An 18,467-nucleotide genomic window follows, 5' to 3' on the forward strand; every position below is an offset into this window, starting at 1 on the left:
GACCTTGGGTGGCTGGGTCATCTTTGGAGCCTCCGTGGCCCACATCTGAAAGCCAAGTCTGTCCTCTTGGGAATATTGCATGAGCTGAGCAGATGCAGGTCAAGCCCGTAGCACACCCGAGCGCCCACCACGTTTGAAGAACGCTATTACGGGTCACTGTCATGACGATGGGATGAAACTGTCCGGGGCCAGCTCTGAGTCCCTCCTGGAACCTGTGCCCAGGCCAGTGCCCACGCTCTTGTGCACTTCTCCCGAGACCTGCTCCCAGCCCCTCGGTGGGCTCTGTGCATCTCGGCTGGGGCGCGACGTCAGGCCTGCAAACCCTGCTCGCCCGCATGCAGGCAGTCACTTGCACAGATGCTCCTGGGCACGCTCATTTCCAGCCCGTCCCCAGGACAAAGCCGGGGGAGAGCTATTTACAGCTCTGGGCAAGGAGAGGGGGGCGGGCTGTGTTCCCACACGGGAACAGCCCTGCAGAGGGGGCGGCTTGCTCTTTCAGCAGGTGCGAGACGCTGCTCGGCCGACCTCGTCTGGAAGGAACCTGGAGAACCGAGAAGCTTTGGCTGGAGGGCCCTCAGCGGTGGCCTGGCTTCCTTATTGAGCCCAGGCTCAACGGCAGGTGGGGGGAAGTAGATGTGGCTCAACGGATAGATCGTCTGCCTACCATATGGGAGGTCCAGGGTTCAAACCCAGGGCCTCCTGACCCGTGTGATGAGCTGGCCCACGCGCGGTGCTGATGCGTGCAAGGAGTGCCGTGCACAAGGGGTGCCATGCCACGCAGGGGTTTCCCCCACATAGGGGAGCCTCATGCGCAAGGAGTGTGCACTCTAAGAAGCGCTGTCCCACGTGAAATAAGTGCAGCCCGCCCAGGAGTGGCGCCACACACGTGGAGAGCTGACCCAGCAAGATGATGCAACAAAAAGAGACACAGATTCCCGTGCCACTGACAAGAATGCAAGTGGACACAGAAGAACACACAGCGAATGGACATAGAGAGCAGATACCTTGGGGGGGGGGGAGAAATAAATAAAAATGAATCTTTAAAAAAAAAAAAGGCAGGTGGGAGCAGGTGTCCATGCGCTCCCAGCAATGGCTGCCACTGGACTCTAGACATCCGGGAGAGAGGAGGGGGCAAGGCCGTGGACAGCTGCAGCAGCCCCCTGGCAGCCGCTCTGGGTCAGGAGGCAGCAAACTGTGACGGGCTGGCTACATCCAGCCATAGCCTGTTCTTATAACTAAAGTGTTAGTAAAGCTCAGCCATGCCCATCCGTTCCGCGTGTCCACGGCCATCGTGGAACAGGCAGGGGAGGCGCTGCGATAGGGACCCTGCAGCCCACAGAGCCTTAAGCATCCATTCCCTGTCCCTGGACAGAAGGCCGGGAGGTGCTCTAGGTCTTGCCTCCGTCTCTCGTCAGCCCGCAGGGGGTCCTCTCTCCGCCAAGCCTCCGTTTGCCACCTCAAGCGCTGAGCGACGCATGTCACCTCCCTGCTTAAATCCCTTCCACGACTCCCAGTTGGTGTCTGGGTCAGGTCTGCGCTCTTTATCGTGGGCCGTCGGGATCTGCCCTCCCCCCGCCCTCCCCGCAAAGGCCTCTTCGTCCTTGACCGTTGGTTTTATAGGGAGGAAAAAAAAATATGTTCCAACGGAAAGCTATGTTGTCTACTTACAACACACGTTTTTAGGTTATTTGACTCTAACCCTGCTCCTTATCTTCAAGCTATGTCTTTCAAGGACTTGTAAGTTGAACAAATGAAAGAAGACACAGGTTCTGGCTCCTGGCCCACTTTCAAGTCGGGGAATTATTATGTGTGAAATATGTGATAGCATCTTATTCTGTCCAGCCAGAGGCAGCGGAACGCTGGGGCCCTAACCCCTTCCCTACCGACTGAGGCCACACGGCAGGAGGGCCCACCATTTCACCCCTCAATCCCCGGCTCCAAGTCACCGGGCGCACCTCTCCCCCAGGGAGCGCGCCTCGCTCCCCTCTCGAGTGTAGACTTTCCCTTGTTCACGCTGCATAAACTCTCTGCTTGCTTAATTTGTGGCACATCCTTGAATTCTTGCTTGCGCCGTAGCTGAGAACCCGAAGCCACACCGCGTAACAGCTTTCGGCGAGCCGGTCGGGAGTGAACACTCTCCACGCCCCAGGAGGACCGGCAGTCGAGGCTTCGACCGAGAGCCTGCCTGGGCCCCTTTCTGTCCATCTGCCATTTCCTCCTGGTGTTTCAAACAGGTTTCTGGTTCCGCCCCCGCCGGACATAACCTCAGTCATCTCAGAACCCTCCCGCTCCCTCCTCAGAGGTGGGAGGGGTTTGTCCCCAGGCCGAGCAGACTCCAGGAGACGCTGGGTGGCGGCTGAAACCATCCTTGAGACCCGACTGGGGGCATTTCCTGTGGCAAGCAGAACTCTGTTGGCAACCTGCCTGTTGTATTCTCTCTTGTCAATCTCCTCCAAGTTCATGACTAACTTGCCCCTTTTCTGCTCTTTTTTCTCATCTCAAGGACTTCCCTATTCCCTCCCTACGCTTCCATTTGGAACAGGACGATCATGTCCTCTGGAGCCTTCTCCAGCCACCCCAAATCGCTGCTCAAAGCTCTCTTAGGACGTGTTGGCCTGCTGTTGCCCGTCTGGAGGAAGCAGTATTTGCGGTCAGCCCCAGTCTGGCCCTAGAGGGATGCCCGACCATGGCCGTGCCCCGTTGTCTGTCCTCTCCCTGCTAGTCTGGAGCCCGACGACCCCTTCTCCTCCACTCCCTTGCCTGTCGGAAGGGCCCCTGCGTCCCCAGCTGTCTCGCCTTTTCTCCTTGGCTCCTAGACATCTGGTTTGGCCCTAGACTGTGGTCTTACACTAAGGCATTTAATCGTGTCCCAGACCTCCAATCTTCTGTCTTGTGGGCTCTCATTGACATTCTCCCCAGACCATTCCCTAAGTCCGGCAAGGCCATCAGTTAAAAGTCCCTCGCCAGCCCCTTTCCTAGGGAGGAAGTTGAGCTTGGCAGCTTTGGTCTAGGAACTGAACCTAGATCTCTCCCGAGACCTTGAGGGCCCTGATCCCTGGAATGCCAGAACAGCAGGCAGGACCCCCAACCCATGATGCTGGGGTGGCAGGCAGTTTCCATGCGGTCAGGTCTAGGAGTGGGGTGCCCCTAAGACTGAGGAATGCATCTCATCCTCCCCTAGGTTAACAGGCAGCTCTCCAGCATTCCCGCAGACTCCCCACTGGGAGGTCTTCTCGGGAGCTGGGACAACCTGCCTGCTGACGGTCAAAAAGGACGAAGCTAACCTTTTTCCGGCAACACCCATGGCCGCAATACAAACCAGAGGACAGCCCAGAATGGCTGCTAAATGGGACCCGCAACTACAACCCCATACTCCAGTTAGACTTCCTGTGTAAGAGGGGAGGAAAATGGCTAAAAACTCCCTATGTCCAGCGTTTCATGGCTCTATATCAGAAGGAGAGCCTAAAGAGTTCTTGTCGATTGGGCTACGCTCAGGGAAAATACGGAGCACAAGGAATATCCCCTTCCAAAAAGGAAAAAGACAGCTGACCCCCTTCTTAGCAGCCCACCCCATTATGACCCTGCCCTAGACCTGGAAACCCCTCTAGACCCACCCCTGGCAGGGACATCAGCACCAACCTCCCCACCCCACATGGCCCTGGGGGAGCCTCGGTCCACGCAGCTAGGAAGCCCGAGGGTCTCTACCCTCTGGAGAGGTGGCCAATGGGATAGCAGGGACCACCGGGGTGCATGTCCCCTTTTCCATGACCAATGCAAGAAATAGTTGGGTTGAGTCTCCAAAGACACTGCTAAATTTACTGAGGATTCCAGCACCTCACACTGGCCTTTGGATTAACACGGGTGGCATGCACATTATTCTCTCAACGTGCTGCACTCCAGAGGAAAAGCTCCACATCTGACCGAGCCACAGGGGCATGCCGGAAGACTGGCCGCCCACAGCCCACCCCGTATGTGGTAGGGGCAGTAGCAATCCCGAATGGACACCCCGGGCGACGCGGTCAGAGGGGCAGGCAGATGAAGGGCCAGAGACCATATGGCCCCTTGGCTCCTGGAAGGGATGAGAAAGTGCTTCCAAACGAGTCCATTCTAACAAACTCAGGGAAATCGCTCAGAAGGACGAACGCCCAGCCGTGTTTCAAGGAAGGTTGGCAGAGGCAATGAAGAAGTAGCCCCCGATAAATCCTGACTCCAGAGAAGGACAAGTCCTCCTGGGAACGCACTTGATGAGCCAGCCTGCCCCTATTATACAGAAAGCTGCAAAGGCTTTCCACAGTTCGGCAGATGTCTGTGAATACCCTTTCAGAGATAGCCTTTTCAGTCTTCAACCAGCATGATCACGCCACTGAGGGGGACAGGTAAGGGGGCAGGCAAAGGGCTGCCTTCGTACAAGACACCTGCCACCTCGGGGCCACCGGACCCAGGCTGCACGCCAGCGGAACCTGCTTCCAGTGGGGAGAGGCGGCCATTGGTGCCCCAAGCTGCCTCACGGCCAAGACCCCCAGGGCCTGCCCAGGTGCAGAAAGGTTGGGCATTGTGCACCCCAGGGAGGGGACAGGCACCCCAGGGAGGGGACAGGACTCCTGCGAGCCCTGCACATCCACACTGCGCCCTGCACATCGCCGTGGAGGGCTGAAAGGGCCGAGGCCAGGCATGGCTCCCTAGACAACAGCGCAAGCCATCAACCAGGAGAAGCCCTGGGCAACCCGTCCACGGCAGGTAGGACTGTTAAGGCCTTAACTGATCCGGGAGCCACCTGCTCTGTCCTGACCTGCCACTTGGTCCTGACCTGCCACTCGGAACCTCTCTCATCTCGGTCAGGAGTTGATGGAAATTCTAAATCCAGCCCATTTACCAAACCCCTCCCCTAGAAAGTAGATAATGTCCTCATAAGCCACCAGTTCCTAATCATTCCGGAACGCCCAGCTCCTCTACTGGACCTGATCTCCTACACTCCGTGGGAGCCAGCACTCAGTTAATAAACCCTAGCCTGGTGCCCCAGATGGCGAAACTGAGGAGCTGGGATTTGAGACTGTTTACCTGGCCGCAGCGAAGTTCCCAGACCTGGGAAATGGCTGATCAAATCAATTCCCCGGTGTGGGATACAGGAGTCCAGGCCGGGCCCTCTGGGATCCCCGGCCCCCTAGTTTCCGCCTCTTTTAACACTACCCCCCACCAACCAATCCTACCCCCAGAGAAAACAGCTCCCCTGGAGGAGCTGCCGAAGCCTCTGACCCCCGAGTCACGAGTTCCTGGAGAACGGCCTCCGGGTTCCCCGCCAATCCCCTTGCAGCACTGCAATGCCTCCGGCACTTCCTCCCCTCCTTTCCTGGGCCAACTTAATTGTTTCTCCTGTGACAGCACCTTTTGGATGGCCCCTCGGCCGGTCAAGCATTTCGGTATGCTGGCCACTTCTCTCCAAGTCGGGGGGCCAAGTGCTGATTTAACCCGGTACCCCAGGAACGCCACAATGTCTCCATGTCCCCAATACCAGAGAGCTGCCCTAGGCTCAGCGGCCTAAGGAGGGACAGTAAAGGACCCAGGCACTACCCAGGACTGCTGGGGGCACCCTGCTAGCTCTTGTGATTCTATCCTTTTTAAAAAAATTTTGAGGCACCAGAGTTGGGGATTGAACCCGGGACCTCATATCTGCAAGCCAGCCCACAACCACTGAGCCCCATCGGCTCCCCTGACTCTATACCTCTAAACGCAACTTATGCCGACCAAAACACCCCACCGAAGATGCCGTGGGCGTGTCGTAAGCTAGACCCCCATGGCCTAGGGGGAGAAACCCACCTTGGCTGGGACCCCCAGAGAAGCATCCTGTTTCATGACCCAGGGCCTGCCAGGTGTGTGTCGGTACCGTCTGCAGGTGGGTTAACCAGCACGGGTGACCACAGGTTCCCAACAGGGCTCCAGCTCGCCAGGAGCCTAGCTCACATCTGCTGCTACTACAAACTATCAAGATGGAGTTTTCTTTCTTGGCAGAGACAAGGCTCGCCTCTCCTTCCCGCCCCTCTGGACAGGCTCGTGCTCACTAGCCTATGTCACCCCCTCACGTTCTAGGGTCCTGGAAACCTCGCCCTCTCATTTCCTGTATTTTCTAACACCACAGTAACTTATAAAAGGGCACTGCCTCTTCTCATCCCTCTGTTAAACCCGAACCCCGCAGGTCTACCGCAATCCTTAGAGTTAGCCAGCAGCACAGCAGAAACGAGCCGCACCTTAGAAGCCCTTGCCCAACAAGGAGACTCCCTCGTGGCCCGGATGCTGCAAAATCACAGAGCCCCAAACCTGTGGACAGGGGCACGAGGAGGAGCCTGCGTGTTCCCCAAAGAGGAACTGTATACGTCGCTCCGGAACGGTTCTAGACAGTGTTTGAAACCCACAAGGTCAAGACCACCAGCTTTGGGAGGACGTGGAGTCACCTGGCCTTTCTCACTCCTGAGGTTCAGTCATCGTGGCTGACCCCCTTTTCAATGCCACTCACCACCCTCTTCTTTATCCTCTCAGGAGGACCAAGCATCTTCAAATTTCTAGCTAAGTTTATCTCTTCCAGATTACAGGGCTTCCAGGACAACCTTCTGCTCCTGTGCTCATCCCAGCCAGTGCCCACTGCTACCCTGGGAAATCCCTGGCCCCAGGAGAGTAGCCAGAGAGTTTTACACCCTGTCAGGCAGGGGCTTCTGCCCCTAACCAGCAGGAAGCTGTTACAGAAGGGACCTCCCACCCCCAGCATCCTCTCTAAGGGGGAAGTTGAGGCAGGTCGGAATAGGGAACTGGGAAGCAGGGGAGGCAGTGAGCACAACATTTCAGGGACAACAAAAAGCACGAGAGGCTGCCAGAACCGAGCGACTGTGGGAACCAGGCCTGAACGACTATGTGTGAAACGCAGAAAATAAGTGGTGACATTTCGTTCTGTCCAACTGGAGGGGACGGAACACACTGGCCCTAACCGCTTCCCTACTACACTGAAGCCACAGGGCAAGACCCTCCTGCTTCATTCACAAATCCCAGCCCCCAGTCGCCGGGCGCGCCTCTTCACTGGTGACAGCACCTGCACTCGTTCACTTTGCTCCAAATTCTCTGCTCGCTTGCTTAATCTGTGGCACCTCCTTGAATTCTTTCTCGAGAATTAGCCAAGAACCCAGTAACAAGTCCACCCCCCTTCTCCACTTTTTGAACAGCAAACCAAGAAGCAGGAGTTGTTGACCTTGCCCCCTCATCTCTTCCCTTCCCAGTCAAGGCTTCAGACTGCCCCTGATTTTCAAGAATCCCATCATGGAATTTCAACCCCTCTGCCATCCATTCCCTAAAGGGAGTGGGAGCCAATCTCCACTGTGCTTCACATGACCTTGAGCAAGGCTCTGTCTCCCTGGGCCACAGTTTGTTTTCCCATCAATAAAGCAAGGCTAGTTCAGGCATTCCACACTCTAAACCAAGATGTTCCAAAGATGTGAATGGCTGATAATGGCTGGAGAACTGCTCCAGCCCAAACACCATTTGCATAACTCCCCAGGGTTTAGCTCTGCCTCGGCAGCCAAGGACAGGCTTATCAAACCTTAGGGGAGCGGATGTGGCTCAAGCAGTAGAGTGCTGGGAAACGGACTTTGGCCCAGTGGTTAGGGCGTCCGTCTACCATATGGGAGGTCCGCGGTTCAAACCCCGGGCCTCCTTGACCCGTGTGGAGCTGGCCATGCGCAGTGCTGATGCGCGCAAGGAGTGCCGTGCCACGCAAGCGTGTCCCCCGCGTGGGGGAGCCCCACGCGCAAGGAGTGCGCCCGTGAGGAGAGCCGCCCAGCGTGAAAAGAAAGAGCAGCCTGCCCAGGAATGGCGCCGCCCACACTTCCCGTGCCGCTGACGACAACAGAAGCGGACAAAGAAACAAGACGCAGCAAATAGACACCAAGAACAGACAACCAGGGGAGGGGGGGAAATTAAAATAAATAAATAAATCTTTAAAAAAAAAAAAAAAAAAAAAAAAGCAGTAGAGTGCCAGCTTCCCCCAAGCGAGGTCCCAGGTTTAATGCCCAGTGGCTCCTAAAAACAAAACAAAACAAAACAACAAGCAAACAAAAAAGCCAACTCAGGGGAGCTGATGTAGCTCAGTAGTTGAGTGCTGGCTTCCCATGTACAAGATCTTGGGAGGCACCCCCCTCCCCCATGGGGGTCCCGGGTTTGGTTCCCAGTGCCTCCTAAAGAAGACGAACAGATGCCACAACCAGCAGACAGAAGAGCCAGCAGATACCGCAACCACCGCAATGAGATGCCACAACCACTGCGATAAGATGCCGCAACCACTGCAACGAGCGGACGCCACAACTAGCAGACAACACGGCCAGCAGAAGGCACAAGTAGCAGATGATGCAGCCAGCAGGAAGTGGATGTGGCTCCAGCAATTGGGCACTCGCCTCCCACATGGGAGGTCCTGGGTTCAGTTCCCAGTGCCTCCTAGAGAAGATGAGCAGACAGCGAGGGAGCCATCTTGGGAGGGATAAAAAATAATATTAAAAAATAAACCAAAACTTTAATGTGCATAGGAATCACCTCTGGATTACTATGAAAAGCAGATTTACTTTTTGTAAGCCTGAGTGGGATCCAAGAGTCTGCCTTTCAAACTAGCTCCCAGATGAAGCAGCAATGCTAGTCCTTGGACACAGTGGGTCCTGGCATTGAAGGCATGTTGCTAGAAGGGCAGTAAATATTAGCACCTAAACGAGAGGTGTTGGCATTGAAGGTGCTGGGACCGCTGAGAATTGACAGCTTGGGCAGGGGAATCAAGTTCTGGGCACCCGAAGGACATGGAGCCTAGGATGGGAGCATCCTGGAGGTGGGGCGAGCAGTTCTGTTTTAACAAACCCTCTGGGGAATTGCGATGCACCTAACATTGGAGAGCCACTGTTCTGTGCAGCAAGAAAGGGAGGCTGTTCCAATGGGAAGAAGCCACAGTAGTTTCAGGCACATGTTCAGATTTTGTAATTCATTCATTTATTCATCTATCTATCATCACCCATCCATCACCCCATCCATGCAGCCATCCTCCATCATTTCATCCAGCTATACATCCCCCTACCCACCCATCCAATATCCAACAAGTATCTTCTGAATGCCTACAGATACCACGTCAGGCAAACGAGATCAGACTGAAATTGTGGCTATACATGCCTGTCTCAGCCTCGAGACCAGTGGTTCTCAACAAGGGGCAATTTTGCCCCACAAGGAACATTTGGCAACGTTTGGAGGCATGTTTGGTTGTGACAACAGGGGGGCAGATGCTGCTAGCATGTAGTGGGGTAGGGGACAGGAAAGCTAGTAAATGTCTTACAATGCCCAGGCCAGCCCCCCCACAACTTATTCAGCCCAAAATGTCAAGAGTGCCATGGTTGAGAAAACTTGATCTAGACTGGCAGCCTCCTGTGGGCAGGAACTGTATTAAAGTCACCATGACATTCCAAGGTCACAAGACAGGCTGTGACTGCAGAGGTTAGAAAGTGTCTAAATGGATGAGTAAATGGCATCACAAAAATACATTTATTTACGTAACCTAAACTTTTTTTAAAATAAAGAAAAAAAGAGAAGTCAATGATACACTTCTAGGTATATACAAAAAAAAAATCCAACACATTTATATCTATTAAAAAAATGCTATAATTCAACAACAAAAAGACAAACAACTCAACTGAAAAATGGGGAAATGACGAAATGAAGACATTTCTTCAAAGAAGATACACAAATGGCTAAAAAGCACGTGAAAAGATGCTCAAGACATGAAGGAAATTCAAATCAAAACCACAATGAGGGAAGCGGATTTGGCTCAATGGATAGAGCGTCTTCCTACCACGTGGGAGGTCCAGGGTTCAAACCCAAGGCCTCCTGACCTGTGTGGTGAGCCGGCCAATGCACAGTGCTGATGTGCAAAAGGAGTGCCGTGCCATGCAAGGGTGTCCCCGCGTAGGGGAGCCCCACGCGCAAGGAGTGCACCCCGTAAGGAGAGCTGCCCAGTGCGAAAAAAGTGCATCACGCACATGGCATCACACACATGGAGAGCTGATGCAGTAAGATGACACAACAAAAAGAGACACAGATTCCTGGTGCCACTGACAAGAACAGAAGCAGACACAGAAGAGCATATAGCGAATGGACACAGAGAACAGACACCTGGGTGGGGGGAGAAATAAATAAATAATAAAATAAATAAATCTTTAAAATTGGAACCCTCATTCCTGCTGGTAGGAATGTAAAATGGTGCACCTGCTATGGGAAATAGTTTGGCAGTTCTTCAGTTAGTTAAACAGAATTACCCTATGGCCCGGCAATTCCACTCCTAGGTACATACCCAAGAGAAATGACAACAGACGTTCAAATAAAAACAAATACAATCATGTCCCGTAGCAGGTTATTCACAGTAGCCAAAAGGTAGAAGCAACTCAAATATCCACCAATAGTGAATGGAGAAACAAAATGTGGTCTAGCCATACAATGGAATATTATTCAGTCATAAAAAGGAATGAAGTTCTAATACATGCAATGGATGAACCTTGGAAACATTATAAGTGAAAAATGCCAGATTGAAAAGCTTGCATGTTACCAGTTGGGCCCTGAATCGCAACAGTTGCAACTCCTCCTCTCCAGCTCACTGGACTCACCCAGGACAATTAACAAGAAGAAGATGATGGACAATGGAACAGAAAGAGTCTGCAACTACAAGTAGGATGGTCCCATCCCTCTGCCCCATGGGATCTGGGCCCCTTCTCGACTGAAGGTGGAGTGGGCATCACCATCCCAGAGTCCTTAGGATTGGAGAATGAACGACTGGCTAGAGTAGACTTACTGTTACTCTACTATAGACTTACTGTGATTCTAGCAATGGAAGAACTTTCGTCAGTAATGTGGAGGCAGTGGCCACTGGAGGTTCTGAGGGGAGGGAGAGGGAAAAATAGGTGTCATTTGGGGACATTTTCGGGGCTTGGGAATTGCCCTGAATGAGACTGCAATGACAGATACAGGCCATTACATATCTTGTCATAACTTACAAAAAATGTGCAGGACTGTAATCTACAATGTAAACTATAATCCACACTTAGTGGCTGTTAGAGCTTGCCCCTTACAAGGTTTGCAAGGATTAAGAGGTCATAAGGCTGTGACTCCATTCCCAGAGATGGAGCAAGATGGAGCAAGACTGAGCAAGAGGCCTACAAGCCGGAGAATTTCCCCCCAAGGATAAACCTTATCACAGTGGGAATGGAGCAGATAAAGACCCATCCTTTCCAGATCTCTGCATTCCAAGAATATCCTACCTCCTAACCCACTACCCCCGCAAGCTGTGCTGTAGAAGGATCCATCTTTAACCAGAGGCTATGCTCAGTCTACCTTCCCACCTACTGATGCACTGTATACATCCACTCCTGCACCTTCTGCATGGGAGCGGGCTGAAGTCTCTCTTCAGAACCCCCCCTTTGGGAGAACTTCCCAATAAACTTCTGCCTGCCTGCACTCCTCAGTCTCCGTGTCCCAGTGAGTGCCACTTTTTCTCTAACGGGCAATGCTCCAATATGCGTTCATCAATTGTAACAAAGGTACCACACTAACGAAAGACATTCTTAGTGTGCGAAAGTGTGGGAGGGCTAGGGAGCGGGGCATATGGGAATCTCCTATATTTTTTATGTAACATTTATGTAATCTAAGTATCTTTAAAAATTAAAAAAAAAAAAAAAAAAAAGCATGCATGTTTTAAGATTCCATTATGTGAAATATCCAGAACAGGCAACCCCAGAGGGGGAAGGCAGATTCGTGGTTCCCAGGGGCTGGTGAAGGAGGGTGTGGTGAGTGACGGCTTAAGGGGTACGGGGCTTCCCTTTGAGGTGATGAAAAAGTTCCAGAACCAGACAGGTGATGGTTCACAGCATGGCGAATGCACTTAATGCCATGAATTGTCCACTTCGATACAGCTGAAATGGTAAATTCTATGTGATGTGTCTTTTACCAACTTTAAAAAGTACCTTTATGCACTCAACGCTGGTTGAGTATCAAGTCAGCGTGTCAGGAACCGTGCTGTGCTTTCAGGACACAGGGTAAATAACAGAGCCTGACGCACTTCCCACCCATGACAGAAGCGCAGAAAACCCGGCTGAGTCATGGACCGAAGGCCCCGAGGTGGGTGACGGTGGGTGATGAAGGCAGCCACAGTTCGGGGGGCTGGGAGCCCTCCCACTGGGGCCAGGGGGAGTCGGGTGGTCAGGAAAGACTTCCTAAAGGAGATGGAACACGAGACGGCTCCTGGAGGAGGAGGCAAATTCGCCCAGGGATTGTCCAATCTGTTACCTAAGGAATGTGTGGTTGGAGGCCACCGGGGGCCACCGAGTCCCAGCGACGGATGAGACAATTTAATGCATGCAGTGTCCAGAGAAAGCAATAACAGTTAGACACAAGGGAGAGGAGGGGGAGGAACTGACCAGAGTTACCCCCAGAAGCCCCTTCCCCAAACTGTCTGCCAGACCTCCTGTAAGAGTGGGGGTGGAGCACGATAGAGAGGGGGCTACTGGTTCAGCTTCAAAGGCCTCGGGCTGGACAGCCAGCAGGGGAGAGGCCCCGCTCACATTAATTAAGCACCGACTGGGTACCAGGTTATTAGACACGCAGGGTTTCATTCCATCCTCACAGCAACCCAACGCTGTAGGTTCTGCTACTCCTGCTCCCCCTCGTCTGACCACTTTTACCGTTATCATTCTCTTTTTAAAGATGGAAACGGAAGCACTGAGACAGTGGCCCACTCATGAGGCCCGTGGACGCCCCATTCGACTCTGGCCAGATGCTGATGGCAGGAAGCCCGCGCGGCAGAGGAGGAGGCAGTTGGGCTCAGACCGTGGAGAGGCATCAGTTCCTTGGCCCCAGAACTTTCTGGAAGCTCAAAGGCCTGTGCTTCTGCTGCTGGCCACTCCAGTGTGACCACTTCCCTGCAGGGAGGGACTGGTGCATGCAGGAATGAACGGCCCGCTGACTCCAGGCCAAGCATTGCTCCTGGGTGCCAGGGCAGCCAAAAGAGCCCCAGCCTCCTGGGGTTCAGAGAAAGTCCTTAGGGTCCCACTTGTGGCCCTTCCCAGGGTGCCTCTGACTCCTTTCAGGGCACAGGAAGACAGCTTTGGGATTCCCTTTTTTTCACTCATAAATATGTTCTCACCACCACATGGCCCTTTCTTAAGCCCCCCTGCCCTTATTATCCATTTTCATACGCTTTTATATACACACACATCCTTCTTTCCAAAAATGGGGTACTGTATATATTGATTTATGACTTACCTTTTTCACTTAATTATATGCCTCGGAGACCTTTCCAGGTCAGGCATGTGGTGGTCTCCTGAAAAGACTGCTCAGGCTTTGCGTTCACACACACCTGGCCTTGGCCGCCCCGCCGCCCCCCCCCCCGCCCCGGGTCTCAGGCAGCCTGCACTAACCATGCTTGTGCACCCGTGGGCCTTTCCTTAGGAGGTTCCTAGAAGTGGGATTGCTGAGCCAAAGGGCACGCAATTTAAATGTGGAGGGAGACTGCCAAATATCTGGAGAAGGCTCCTGAACTAGGTTGTTTCTGAAACTCTTTCCGGCATGAACGTCTCTTTGGCCCTTACAGGGGTACCGGCGATGCCTTTAGCCAAGCTTGTTGGTTAACCTAAGCCTTTGTTGGCTCATCTGTAAAACGGAAGGCCTGCAGTAATATGCGTGAAAATGCCCTGGAGACGTAAAGTCCTGTTAAACGGGAGGGATTAAAACTGTCATTCACATTCGAGGCTCAGAAGCTGGACACCCTCCACTGCCCACCCCTCACGGCCACATCTTGCGCCAGTCAGAACAAAAGGCTTGTGCAAGGAAGAGGGAAGCTGTCCTACATAAAGCACCTACTGTGTTAGAGGCACAGCTATTAGACCAGGGACCCTCAGTGGGGCCCCGGTGGGGGGGGGCAGGTGACAGATTCATCCCCTCTCCAGGGGACACCTAGCCATGTCTAGAAACATTTTTGGTTGTGGTAACTGGGGGCAGGGGGTGCTATTGGCATCTAGTGGTGGAATATGGGGTGCTGCTAAACATCCTGCCACCCACAGGACAGCCCCCACAATAAAGAATTATCCATGCCTAAACGTCAGTAATGCTCAGGGGACAAAACCTGGCTCTAGACCTTGTCTGAAGTCCACCTACCAACAAACCTCATTCATAGATGAGGAAACTGAGGCCCAGAGAGTTGAAGGACTTGCCCGTGGCCACCCTGCAGCACCCCAAGTCTGCTGTCAGCTCCACCTGACTTCCGACTTCAGAAGTCTGAAATGGACTTCTCCAACGGGCTGCCATGGTCGCTGCCCTTGGCCCTGGCAGGACACTGTCCACAGGGCAGGTTACAGGTGAAAACAAGCTTTACCCAGAAGCACACAAGAGAAGTGGGTCTCTCAGTTCTGCACTGGCAATCCCAGGCCCTGCTTCCTCTCCCTGAGGCCTTGCTATGCGCCGCACAAAGATGAACTCGTTTTTCTCATTTTTCTCTCATGAGGACATTGAAGGAACCGAGTCACAGAGAGGTTACTCATTTGCCCCAAGATCACATAAGACGTGGCAGATTTGGGCTCTAGACCTGGAAAGTGAGATCTCTAAGCATTAACCTCTTGGCACTGAACTTTCGCCCTGCTCTGAACTTTCACCTTGAACTCGACCCTGTCTCTAAACTGGCCCATGACAGCCAATCCCTCAGCTGGGGGGTTGGGGAGAGGACCCCCCCATTGGTAGGGACCGGTCTTGGCAGCCCAGCTCACGTCCTTGGAGAAACCTCAGGCCCCTTAAGCCTCCCGCGGGAGCTGCAGCTGTTCCCTCACCCCAGCCCCCAGGAAAAGAAGCTGGGCTCTGAGCTGCTGCTGGGAATTTGGGGCCAGAGGGAGAGTGAAGGGGCCCAGAGGGCAGGGCAGGGATGGGGCTTCCCACCCCCGGGGCCTCAGGGTCTGTCTCAAAGTTCCAGGAGAAATCCCCGCTATGCAACTGAGGTGCCCGCAGCAGCCTCGGCTCAGGCATACCGCAAGTGATCCGCATGGATTCCGGCAAGCCGGGATTTGGTGGTGGGCACAATGGAAGGATCACACGAGGTGCAGGAACAGAACCCACAGGACGGGCTGGCGGGAATCTGCCCCTCGATGCACGACCTTTGCCAAGCCTCAGCGCTCCGCCTGGCAAGTGGGGACAGCAGCGTGGGCGCCCAGGATGTGCATGAGAAGCCTGGGGCTGGAGCAGGGGCACCCCAGCACTCCATCGGGGTGAGGGACTGGCTGGCTTTGCCACTCCTTGGCTGGCTGACCTTGAGCAAGTCCCTTCTCCTCTTTGTGCCTCTGTCTGCCGTTTGTCAACTAAAGGGGCAGGATCTTTCCTGGAGAAGCCCTTTGGGGCTTAGACCTCTAGGTTGGGCCGCTGACCTCTCCCCAGGGCTTACCTCTTTGGATCCAGAATGCACATTTTTCGATCCCACACCACAACGCGCAGCTCCAAAAAGCAAGGCTTCTCTCCCTGCCATCTCCCCTGACCTGGCCCGCAGAGAACTGCCCCCGGCCTCCTGCAGCTACCAACATCCTGTCCCTTAGTCCTGCTCCATCAAAGCCACAAAGCCATCATTGTCCTCAGCCCCAACAGATGGACCCAGCGGCATCCCTCTCCCTTGGCGGAGGGCCCAGGGAATTCCACCAGGCGATGCCCACAGGCGCGGTGGGTGGCCCCAGGGAGCAAGTGAGGGGCACCTCGGAAACGGGGCGCCCTTCTCTCCGAATGAACGACCCTTCTCCAGGAGGGGGAGTGGGACTGCCTCAGGGGGAGGGCACTCTGAGTACACCCCTTTGGGTGCGTTTGCGGGGGTAAGGGCAGAGTTCCTGCTGGAGCTGCTACCTCAAGGGTCTCCCGGTCCAGCCTGCCTTCCAGGGCTGGAGTCTTCCTCAGCCTCCGGTGGTCTCCTGTCAGGTCGGGTGGGTGGGGAAAGGAGAGAAGGACTAGAGGGGTGGGCAAGGGATGGGGTGGAGTTGGGGTGTGGTGGGGAGGGGTGACTGTGGAGCCCGAGAGGAGTAGAGAGGGGTTGAACAAGGGGGGCAAATCGGGGGGCTGTTCCGGAGCACGAAAGCTGGGAGAGGAGAAACCTCCCCAAATGCCCTGAGTGTGGCCATCGGGCAAGCGCTTCTCTGCTACGGGTGGGAGGGGTCTGCAGTATTAGGGGAGGGGGCCCCGGCCCCAGCGCCGGCTCCCCCAGGGGCGGGCTGTGGCGTTGGAGGGTGACTTGCAGAGGTTCTGTCCGGGATTTCCTGGTCTCGGGGAGAAGCCTGATTCCCAGGACCTCGGGGGGCCCCCACTGTCCACGGGGGAGCACACTGCTCTCTGTGAGCCGCGAAGACCCCCATCGCTCGGGGAGGGGGGACAGACCAAAACTTAGTTTTTTAGGTGGGGGCAGGATGTCTGGGGAGGCTGGGCTCCACTTTCGGGGGGCCACATTCCACCCCGAGAGGAAGTGTGGGAGCAGAATGCTCTCTCCGGAGGCGAGCGGAAAGGCCCACTTCTGGGGGGAAAGCCTCGGCTCTCCGCCGGGCGGGAGCCCCAAGCTTCCCAGCGCCGGCAGGATGAGGGCCCGGGGTCCGGGAGAAGGGGCCCCGCGTCTGCGCCCCGGCGCCGCGCGCTCACCTCCTGGCCCCGTGGGCTCCGCGGGCTCCGCTCGGCCGCCTCCCGCCCGCGAGCTCCGCGCGCTGCGCCCCGGCCGGCTCCGGCTCTGCGCGGCGCCCCAGCGACCCGCCGGCTCCCCCGCTCCGCCGCGCCGCGCCGGCCAATCGGCGCCGCCGGCCCCGCCCTCGCCCGCGCCGCAGCCAATGGGCGCGCCCACCACGGGCCACCGCCCCCGGGGGGAGGGGGAGGGGGCAGAGTCCGGCCTCCCCGGGCGGAGGAGGCGGGGCCGCGGGCGGGGGCCGGGGAGGGGGCGCCTGCGGGAGGGGCCGCGAGGGCCGGAGCCGGATCGCGGCGGAGGGGGCCCGATGGGGGATGGAGACCCGGTGGGGCTGGAGGTCCGGTGGGGGTGGGAGGCCCGATGGGGGGGTGGGAGGCGCGATGGGGGATGGAGGCCGGGTGGGGGTGGGAGGCCCGTCGCCAGAGGAGGGGCGGCTCTAGGGGTCGGCTGGACCGGCATCTTAATTATCCCCTCCCCGCGTCCCTTTTCTAGGGCTGCAGGCGTGCAGGGGCTCCATCCCTCCCCACCCCTCGGGATCCCGCCCCTAGAACCTCAGAGTCCGCACAGAAAGGGAGGGGGAGGGAGCATCACGCCTCGCGCTTAATCCCCCCCCCCCCAATTCCGGCACTGGGGCCCCTCTTTCCCAGCCCTGCCCGCCGCCCATCACTTCCCACGCTCGGACCATCAGCTCCGGAAGGCAAAGACGGTCCTCGTGGGGCCCTGCCAAGGGCCCTGGGCCACGAGCCGGACCGCGGTTCCTCCGCCTAGAGCCTCGGTTTCCTCATCGGTAAAAGGGGCCCATACTGACAGTGCCTCCTTCCTGGGCGCAAATGAGGTCCTAGGTGTGAGGAAAGTGCTTTCATAAAATTAAGACGCTGTGTGAAAACCAGCTACTACTACCCTGTGAATGGCACACCTTTCTAAAGGTGTTTGGGAAGAGGATGCTTTCACTCCGCTGTAAAATCGAAGGCGCCTTCCGTGGCAATTCGATATTGTTTATGAATTCCAAAAAGAGATACCAGTTGTGTTTGTAAACGGGTCCATTCCTCTGGGCATGACGCCCTTTGATTGATTTCAATTCAAAGGCTTTATGTTTATTTGATTAAATCAAGATCAGGGCTTTGATTTGGCCCCATCATTAGGGTGACTCAGTTTGAGTCCCTGCCCCCTTTGTTGTTTTTGTTTTTGTCTTTTTTTTTTTAATGTTACATTAAAAAAATATGAGGTCCCCATGTACCCCCCCCACTCCTCCCACAACCACCTCCTCCATCATCATGGGACACTCACTGCACTCGGTGAACACATCTCTGAGCACTGCTGCACCACATGGTCAATGGTCCACATTTAAGTTTACACTCTCCCCCAGTCCACCCAGTGGCCACGGGAGGACACACAATGTCCAGCAACTGTCCCTGCAGTACCACCCAGGACAACTCCAAGTCCTGAAAATGCCCCTAGATCACATCTCTTCTTCCCACTCCCCACCCCCAGCAGCCACCATGGCCACGTTCTCCACCTCAACGCCACATTTACTTCCATCACTAATCACAACTATTCCAGAATAGAGCATCAGCAAGTCCACTCCAATCCATACTCCACTCCTCCACTCTGTGGACCCTGGGATGGCTATGTCCACTCCACCTCTGTATGGAGAGGGGGCTTAGATTCCACTTGGATGATGGATACAGTTCTCCTGCTTTCAGTTGTAGGCACTCTTGGCTCCCTGGTG

The 18,467-nt window shown here is 55.3% G+C and overlaps 1 protein-coding gene across 4 annotated transcripts in view; it reads right to left on the minus strand.

Annotated features, from left to right (window-relative positions):
- Positions 1-16,792, minus strand: part of ABAT (4-aminobutyrate aminotransferase) — a 103,174-nt gene extending 86,382 nt beyond the window's left edge. The window contains exons 1-2 of one of the 4 annotated variants that reach the window (XM_058286494.2): positions 16,702-16,790; positions 10,872-10,932 (exon numbers count right to left, since the gene is read on the minus strand). Coding sequence is in view for 1 of the 4 variants with exons in the window: in XM_058286490.1 (XP_058142473.1) it covers positions 15,476-15,611 (136 nt within the window). In the remaining 3 variants the exon portion in view is untranslated. Of the gene's footprint in view, positions 1-10,871; positions 10,933-15,475; positions 15,627-16,701 lie in introns of those variants that run through there. The other 3 variants (XM_058286491.2, XM_058286492.2, XM_058286490.1) reach the window with 3 other exon arrangements.
- Positions 16,793-18,467: the final 1,675 nt, after the last annotated feature.

The sequence above is a fragment of the Dasypus novemcinctus genome, chromosome 23 (genome assembly GCF_030445035.2).
Source record: "Dasypus novemcinctus isolate mDasNov1 chromosome 23, mDasNov1.1.hap2, whole genome shotgun sequence".
Taxonomy (NCBI): Eukaryota; Metazoa; Chordata; class Mammalia; order Cingulata; family Dasypodidae; genus Dasypus; species Dasypus novemcinctus.